Source organism: Ptychodera flava, assembly GCF_041260155.1.
Source record: "Ptychodera flava strain L36383 chromosome 23 unlocalized genomic scaffold, AS_Pfla_20210202 Scaffold_23__1_contigs__length_28996876_pilon, whole genome shotgun sequence".
Lineage (NCBI taxonomy): Eukaryota > Metazoa > Hemichordata > Enteropneusta > Ptychoderidae > Ptychodera > Ptychodera flava.
Window position 1 is genome coordinate 4,106,577 of NW_027248277.1, and position 9,878 is coordinate 4,116,454.

A 9,878-nucleotide genomic window follows, 5' to 3' on the forward strand; every position below is an offset into this window, starting at 1 on the left:
AGCACAAAGTGGAATCTGTCTTTGCATAAGTTGCCTGGCAACCCAGTCTGTCCATTATAAGCCTTTTAAAAACAACTGATTACAATTTTAATTTGATTAATAATTCCGGGGGGGGGGGGACCACTTTTTATTCGCTCTTTAGGATCAACAAGGGCCCTCTTTAAAAATTGCAAGGGGCCCAGTATGGCCCCCTATTTTTGCCAATGGCCCCTTTTTTTTCAAGGGAGTGGGCCCACAATGGCCCCTATTTTTGGAGTCCTAGATCAAACACTGTGGCTACAATGAAAAAATTCCTAGCGCCAACACTGCAGTGGATTGAGTTTCAGAATTACAACTACTGGTATAACACTGCCTAGTCAATAGCCATTCCTTGTGGTACAACATATTGAGTTTCAGGATTACAACTACAACACTGTCAGCCAACTTACCACACCACCCCATGTGGTACAGTGGATTGAGTTTCAGAACTACATATACAGTACTGCATACATGTAGTGCTAGCCAACTTACCTTAAGCCATCCCATGTTATAGAGGAGTTAGTTTCAGAATTAATCATTTCCACTCCTTCCCATTCACCAAGCTTATGTTTTTTTTAAACAATTACATTGGGAAAAGGAAACAGGGCCTGAAAATTTAATTTTTATCCACTTGTCCCCGGACAAGTAGCCTCTATTTTTCTACTTGTCCGTAGCAGAAACTCACTTGCCCTGAAAATTTTCAAAAAAAAATGATTCTGCTCTTACCCAGATTGTGGGACCTCTCCTACCATGGTTTGTGACAAATTGGTGGTATTTACAGTTTATAATTGTAAAATAAGTACATTACCATAATGAAAATTATTTAATATGCTTTCGTCGTTTATGGGAATTCTTTCCAGTTACCGCATTAAGATGTGTTTAACAGAAATAAATACTAGTAAGTAGTAAGATGTTTCATCACATTTATGACTACAAAAGTAGAAGTGATTGAAGACAATAGTCTAATAATGCAGACATTTAACATGGTTTTTTCACTACTGCTGTAAAGATCACTTCATTTTTATAATTGCCCAAATGATTGATACTTTTTCATTGAAATTGCAAAAAAATAGGTTGAAAACACTTAATATCTGAGAGAAACTCCTTTCTGTTCATAATAGCAATAGCAACTTGCCATACCACGGCTTTGACAAGCTAGGTGGCTTTTGTTAACGTCCGCTACAATCAAGATAGGGGTCTTGACCATATAAGGAATTCAGCATGGTGACCTTCACAAGCATGCTGCGTACGATTGAAGAGTAGCATGAGACTCCTTCTGGATAAATTTCTGACTGCAAAATACTACTTTGAAAGACAGGGATATAGTGCTTCATCAAAATTTTGGAGTTACTGACATTTTTAGGGAAAGTTGTGAGTTTCCATCACACCACAAAGTGCCGTTGAACTTTGATGCTCCGTGCAGTGTGAGTGTGGCTAGAAATTTCATTCTCCGTACACACTGTGTACTGTACTGTAGCTAGCAGGTTAGTTGGGTAGAGAAACCGTGGTTGTCAATAAAGTTTGCTTTACTGTTTCACTGTCCTAATTGTTAGGTGAAAAGTTAGTTGTTCTATTTGAAATGATCTAGGCTTCCGCTTCAAACATCACTGTCTGGTTATTATCTCGTTACATTTTACATGTAAAATGAGTGGAGAAGTACGTGGGGCCCGGCATTTGCCCCAGGCTCCCAGTGGCTAGTGGACGCAAATCGACTTGCTTATACCATGAATCGCAAACTGCAACAGAGTAACTGATTTTTCTTTAGTGTTTCCGTTGAGACGAAAAAATAAGCCCTGATTTGAGTGCGTTCCAGTGACTCATGTCTGGTACTTTTGGGGGACATTGTTTCTAATTTGCGTCAAAAGACGAAAGAACGCACTCTTGGCAAAACACTGAGTTGACTCTGAACTTTCTGCCCGCGGGCAAGTGGAGGCTAGTTTTGCGCTAGTCCGTATGAGTGTGTCCCGGGCATCGGGCAAGCGTAATTTTCAGGCCCTGGGAAAACTTTCTTGAAACAACCAAGTGAATGATACTATTCTACTGTTTGTTTTTGCTAAGAATACAATAGAATTGTGGTGTAGTGCTCTAAAACTAAATTCACGGGAAAAGTCATGGCTTAATTGAGAAAGATGTAGTTTCTCTGTGACACAAATATGTCTTACGGTGTGTTTTACATGTCCAGATTGAGCTTTTTTCCAGATATGCATTAATTACGATATGCAATGCAGTGCAGACAACAGATTTTGTAATGAACTTTACACTCAGAAATTTAACAGATTTCGTAATGAACTTTACACTCAGAAAATGCAAAAATTTGTATATTCTTATGCCAAATGATAAAGTAGTGATTCTGATACCATAGCATTAATGAAGGCAACCATAAAGCTAAATATTGAATTTCAAAGATCTATTACGCCAGTGGATCAGAAACAGTGTTTCAAGAAACATAAGCTATCATTTCAACAAACCTAAATGAGGTAATCCCTGTGAACTTAATTGAAAATATAATTTAAGTTTGTAATAACCCTTTTCCTGCCAGACAGTAATAACTGTATCACTTCCCCATTAGCCAAGTCAGTAAAAAGCGGTATTGAGCCAAAACATGACGTATTTTCACCCACTTGGCTTGGTATGTTATAGCATCTTTTGTCCCAAAAAAATCAACTTTACAGTATTATGTTTTCAACAGCCTTCAAATGTACAGTATTATGTTAAAATACATCATATGGAATACGTTGTGTTTCATTAATTTTAACCATCTTGACCTGGTGGTGAAATATGGACTTGGCAGGAAAAGGGTTAAAGTTTCTTCAAACCATAGTTTTGAACAAAATTAAGCAAATTTTGAGGAAAAAAATTCCCTGAAACTTAAAATTGCCATGTGAATACTCTCAAAAGCATTTCAAAGCCCACACCTCTACATGAACAAATACAGTACATGTACCGGTATGTTCAAATAACCCCCCCCCCAAAGCAAACATGTATTATGTCAACATTGTTACATTGTAGCAAAAATACTGAAAAAATAACACATGTAGCAAAAATACTGAAAAAATAACACATGGTTTAATATTGTAGTAGTTCAGGATGTTAGCAGCGTCATGTTCTGAGATATCTGAACTTTTATGAAATGAATGGAACTCTTCGGAAACCTACAATTTGCATGTTTACCCACCTTCCTTTGCCATGGAATTATCATCATCTTTGTCAGATAGAAACGCGTGCTGTCCGTGTGTCTCATCATCATCTGACTCTCTATGATCTCCATTTCCTTCCAACTCTTGATTGCTGTCATCCATTTCAACATTTTCATCTCTCTGGTCTTGAATGACGGTATCTTGCGCTACGCTGTTTGCTTCACTCTGTTTGTCTCCATGTATTCCCTGTGTACCACCCTCACCTCTTTCCGTTGCAGTTTTCAAACACTTGTACACTTCCCCAACATTGTCATCAAAATCAATGCTGTCAGCTCTACTGTCAGCACAGATGCCGTCTGTACTTGAATGTGAATCAGTTTCATTTTTAATAGTTTGAATGCATTGATTTGCACTCATTGTCTTTCCTTCTACCTGGTTACTAAACTGTTCTGCTGAGTATCTTCCAATCCACTCTCATCGCTATCGTTTTCCTCTTTCACGGTTACTCCAATCTGTGGTATTGTACCATTTGGTTGATTGCTGTCTTGGTGAAATGACAGTGAGGGTTGGGATGACTGGAAATCCATGTCATCTTCTGTGTATAAATGATTTGTGTCATTCTCTCTTCTTTGCTGAGTGACATAATCGTATCGTTGCGTTAGGTGTCTAGGAACCATAAATGTTGCATCAAAACGGTCAAAAAAGTTATTAACAGTCGGTTCTAATGTATTTTTTTTCACGGACGTACGTCTGCATTGTGTGGAACCAACAAAGAATCTACCATGGGCTTGGGCATTACGCTGAAGTTTGCACAGAATATCAGTTTCTGTCAGGAGATGGTTATCAGTCACTGATCCTAATAACTGATTGACTTCGATAATCCCACATGGATAGGGTACACTGGGTGATTCAGTTGTGCTACCATGTGATGTCATCAATTCAGGTGTGGTCGGCTGTGATGTCATCGATTCAGGTGTGGTGGGTTGTGATGTCATCAATTCAGGTGTGGTCGGCTGTGATGTCATCAATTCAGGTGCATTGGGTTGTGATGTCATCATTCAGGTCTGGTAGGCTGTGATGTCGTCACTAGGTCTGGTAGGCTGTGATGTCGTCACTATTTGGCTGCTATTGACTGCTAGCCTTATAATGCGCCCACTTTGACACAAATAGTTTACCAACAGTGTCATATCTGTAACAGAGCAATGTATGAATCATTTACATTTACTTTCAGCAAATGGACACAAAGCAGGTAATAGGAACTTGAACAACTGCTAAATTGCTGAATTGAAGTCTAAATTCTGGGAAGAAAGAAAAAAGTTGAACTACTGACTTTAGTTTGAGCAGAAATTAGTAGAATCCTCCTTGATTCCTTTCTCTGATGACAACTCAGCAACTGCAGCAATGGGCTGCCAAATTAAATAAGGTGTGCGCAAAGGACTATGGGATTAGCTGTCACATTCTACGATCACACAACATTCTGCCACAACATAAAATTAATTTCAAGGTACTAGTAAAATTAATTCTAGCTACATTAACTAGTTCGGCATGTTAAATTAGATAGAAAATGGAAAATCATTTTGATATACTGATAAAACTTAATACTTCACTACACAAAATTAATTCGAACACATAAATTTATTTTAACAGATTAAATTTTTTCCTTGAAATAGAAAATTAATTCAAGCAGCATGGTTAGCCCTTTGAGCACTGTAATTTTCTTCCGCAAAAATTTAAGTGAGAAATTTTACCAATTTTTATGAATTTTCCTGTCATTTATTGATAATTGTGGACCACATGGACATTACATTGGATTTGTTACAGTTTTTTCTCAAAATTCGGTAAAAATTTAGAAAAATTTGACTGGGGTTTATTTTATAAAGGGTAGAAAAATAGACTTTGGTGCTCTAAAAGTTAATTATATCAAGGAATATAAAAATTAATTGACAGTACTAGTAAAATTAGTTTGAGACTACATAAAATGATTGTAACACATTAAAATAGTGACAACATCCTGTTCGCTCCCATATAGTTATCAACCAAGTCAACAATTGTATGAAACATGGACATACATATACTGACAGACTGACATACACAGACTGGTACAGAGTGATGACATTGACCCAAAGTGTGCCTTGGCCCATGGAGAGAGATAAAGATATAACAAACAGCTGAATGTAACGATAAAATAGTTAAGTATAGGCCTATACAGGCACTGGCAGGTATCGCAAGCTGGTTGATAAATACGATATCTCTCTTCGACAAATGATCACTGATGGCATCGGTGACATGGGGCCTTAGTTAGTGACCACTACCTATCTGACTTACAGATTGATATATGGTGGGTGCCACATGTGGGGCAGGATGCGCGTACTATTTCGAAACACCTGACATCACTTCTTGGTCTTTAGGCCAGAGGTCCATATATCTTTCTTGAATGAATTTGACTTTGTTTGTGTACCGTCTATTTACTGTCTGTTCTGTGCTGTTTTGTGTCTATGTTTACAACTATTGTCTTACAAATTTTGACCTAGTGTTATTGGATTATGGATTGGTATGATTGCGATTATTTTACAGCAATTTGATTAGTTTCTTTTCCTTTTCTACTTCTGTGATAATCTTTAAGAAATCAATCTGCAAGGCAGTTTATGTATTGACAATATGTTATCTTTTACAAGCACACAGTAAACTGTTCTTGATTTTTCATTTACAATATTTGACATAGACTGAAATACATAACATGCAACCAATGTTTACACTTTGCCCATATACCAGATACATGGAGAAATTTCAACATACAATCATCAACTCAGAAACCCTACAGGGAAAACATTGTTTTCTTCCAGAACAGCTGGTGCATCCACATCTGGAACAACTTACAAATTTAACCAATTACACAAGGGATAAAGTTAAACTGTGGTGAGCTTGACTATTCCTTTCAAAGCCTTACCGAATTTTACATCTTAAACTAAAATACACTGCATGGTTAATTGAAATGTGCACAAAAATACATCGGGGTGGACCATTTGATAAGGGATGGTGTCTGGAAGATCGATGAGGTACATTATCTTTTTTATCCAATCCATTGTACATTCTTTTTTCCCCACTCTCCCACCTTTTCTTTTTTGTCAAACCTTCTCTGGCTGAATTTTTTATTGGCATTTGTTTTGGAATTTTTTCAAAATCTGCCAGGATTTTTTTACCGCATTTCAAAACAAATACAGTTTACCATATCAAATGCTTACTAAATCACCACATTATATACTCTTAGTTCCAGTAGGTATAAAATTACCAAAAAAATCTTAAAAATTCAAATGAAAACTATCCCAGTAAAACTGAAAGTTTCGTAAAATTGCCCCAAAAATTCAAAATTCCGATTTCAACTTAATTTCAATACATCTTATTAACAAAAACCCTAAGGACTGGTTTACTAAATATCAAAGCAATCAGACAGGTAAATTTTGAGAAACAAATTTTTTGACCAAAAATGAGAAAAATTGCCCCCCAAAATACAAAATTGCAGATTTCATCCTAATTTTAAATATATCTAATAACATAAACCCTAGGAACCTGTACACTAGATATCAAAGCTACCAGATCAGAAATTTAGGAGAAAAATTTTTTGACCAAAAAAGGCAAAAAATGTCCCAAAATAAAAAAAAAAATTGCCAGTTTCAACAAACCTTCAATAAATTATATTGAGATTAATCTTAGATACCTGTATACCAAATACATGTATCACAGCTATCAGTAGTTTTTTTGATCAAAATTTTTTTATCAAAAATTGGGAAAATTGCCCCAAAATTACAAATATGACAATATCAATACAATTTGTACAAGCATGACTGAGGTCATTCTGAGGAACATGAATATCAAGTTTCATAGCAATCAGACGAGTGATTTCAGAGAACAAGATTTTTTGACTAAAAACGGAAAAAATACCCTAAAAATACAAACATGCAAATTTCATCCCAATTTTTGCACACATAATTTAGAATACCTAAAGAAATCTGCATACCAAGTTTCAACCAAATCTGACCAATGCTTACTGAGTTTTAGCCATTTGCAGGATTTTTCCTTTTTCCCCCTCATTTGCATATTTTTGGCACTGACATGCTCATTTGAACAAATTCACATCTCCACCCCTAGGTGCACCTGTACACCAAATACTAAGACAGTAGGTGCTACGGTTTAGGAGTTTTTGATGTTGACGGACTAACAGACATACATACATACTTACATACATACACACTGACGCCATTCTGCCACCTTATACGAATACCTCCCATTTGCATATATACATATGCATATATGGGAGCGTAAAAATTAATGTAAAATAATTTTGACCAGAACAGACCTCTAGATTTCTGTGTTTTCCATGAAGTAGAGTAGTGTTTTCCATGAAGTAGAGTAGTGTTTTCCATGGAGTAGAGTAGTATTAAAATGACTGATATTTTGGCTGATTTTGATGATTGATTTTTAATCTTTTTAAAATTGTCATTCTTACGAAGTCTTTGATCTGCAAGTTCTGGTAAGCTGAGAGCTGGTTTTTACTGGGTACAAATGTATTGCCATTCTTTGATTGTTTAATATGTTTACTTGGGCACTGATCATGCAAAAAATGTAATAAAAATATGTGTTGAATGTAATTTTCAAATGGTCTTACTAAGTGCAAAACAAACTGAAATCCTCTCAGATTGCACTAGTGAAGACATCAATTTCTCAAAATTTACGATGTGAGAGGAGGGGACACCCCACTCTTGCACTCTCCCCCTTGGCTATCCTATGTATGTCATTTTCAAATGTTTTACCCACTGCAATCAAATTGAAAACACCTCTCAGATTGTACTAGATTGCAGTATTGCACACATCAAGATTTAAAATTTTTCGATTCAAGGGGGGGACATCTAACGCTTTCCCCCTGGGCCTCTTGCCCATTCTCCCCTGAGAGACATCGTAGTGAAAACCCTGCATTAATGTGCTGGGCGATTTTGTACGTTCTCATCTATTCAACCTAAAATCAAAACAAAATTTTTTGCAGACCAGATCCAGAGAGCACAGAAATATGAACTGCCAGAGGATATTTGGCTCTTTGGTCAGATTCCCCCAGTTGGTTTTTCTTTTTTATCAAAGAAAGAAATTGAAGCTGACCATGCAGAGGCTGTTTATCTGTCAGCAGCCATCTTGAAATCAGTGACTATGCAGGTATATCCACAGTCCTCTTCTCTAGATTGAAGCCAAGTTCTCATAACTGCATGTAGTGTCAATAACAGAGAGTTTGTGAAGAAAAGAACTCACCTTTCTCAGAGAGATTTCCATTGAGCACTCCATGATATAATTTCTGCGTTGACTTTTGAAACCATTCTCCGATTATCTCCTGTTTATTGCCTTTAGAAAGAGTGGCCCACATTTTCTTACATTCTGAAAACAGACATAATATGTTTCAGCACAGACAGCATAGAAACTACTGCCCGTAGTATAATAGCTATATTTTTACAGCAGAACAAATTCTCATGCATCATATTGTTTCTGATAAAGATGATCCTGAAAGTAGCATTGGAAGTTCAATGTCAATGGTAGCAATGACAGATACTTTCTTCGTCCGGGTCCACTGTTCTGCAGGTTTACCGAATCAGATTATAATCAAATGTAGATAAAGCGAGGACAGCGGAAACAAAGACCAAAACACGATTTCGTACAAGACTGAACCCCATAGCCACATCGGATTTTACTCAGATTGATGACATAATTACCGTACATTGAACAGTCCCTCCTGTGTGATATTGAGCATGGTTACAATTCCATAGGTGGGAACAAAGCTGAGCTTCATAGCATAGGAAATGGCACAGGCTCCCGCAACGTTAGAAAGATATAGCAATGCTTACACTAGCTCTGCATGGCAGGGCTGTGTGCTACCGGCGTTATGGTGGGAGGCCGTGTAACGCCGGTAACACACAGCCCTGCCATGCAGCGAGCTACCGTATGCTTACACTACAGGAGACATTGCTGTTTATCGAACCACAAGCGCCTATGCCATGGCAAAATTGACAACTGTTAATGATTCTGTCGACAACGAGGAGAAAGAAATTCTATATAATGATGATATACAATTATTGAAAACAGGGGACACAGTACCTTGTGGAGTGCATATTGTCTTCAGGTCAGCCTTCGGTAGCTGCAAAATTGTAGCGCTACGGTGAGGCGGTCGGTGATTTTTGGTTTTTGCGACTTCGCTCACCAGTAGCGCTACAAGCCGATGGCCCTGGAGAGTATCATATAAGCGCGTCGTACTCGACCAGGCGTTTTGATGTGGAATGCAACATATTTACTGCATTTGGTCGTACCGATTTATCACTACTGAAGACTAAACAGTATACTGCACTAACTTTGTCATTTATGGGGTTTGGAATTTGTTCAAACACGACGATCGCGTTCTGAAAACATTGAGCGTGGGGCGTCGGTGTTTGTGGGAGCCGCCATTACCGGAAGTTGGTAATGACGGCTCCCAGAAATGTTTCGGAACGCGATCGTCGTGTTTGAACAAATTCCAAACCCCATAAATGACAAAGTTAGTGCAGTATACTGTTTAGTCTTCAGTAGTGATAAATCGGTACGACCAAATGCAGTAAATATGTTGCATTCCACATCAAAACGCCTGGTCGAGTACGACGCGCTTATATGATACTCTCCAGGGCCATCGGCCTTGTAGCGCTACTGGTGAGCGAA

General features: G+C 37.6%; 1 protein-coding gene and 1 long non-coding RNA gene across 2 annotated transcripts in view; both read right to left on the bottom strand.

Moving 5' to 3' along the window:
* LOC139123981 (uncharacterized) overlaps positions 1-4,238 on the bottom strand; it is a 29,852-nt gene extending 25,614 nt beyond the window's left edge. The window contains exon 1 of the mRNA XM_070690120.1: positions 3,194-4,238. Within this exon, the coding sequence (XP_070546221.1) occupies positions 3,194-3,572 (379 nt within the window). The 5' untranslated portion in view covers positions 3,573-4,238. The remainder of the gene's footprint in view (positions 1-3,193) is intronic.
* Positions 4,239-4,243: 5 nt separating this feature from the next.
* On the bottom strand, positions 4,244-9,381 carry LOC139123982 (uncharacterized). Its single transcript, XR_011549814.1, has 3 exons — positions 9,288-9,381; positions 8,451-8,573; positions 4,244-4,344 (listed from the first exon to the last, which is right to left on the bottom strand). It is a non-coding gene; the product is annotated as an uncharacterized lncRNA (long non-coding RNA).
* Positions 9,382-9,878: the final 497 nt, after the last annotated feature.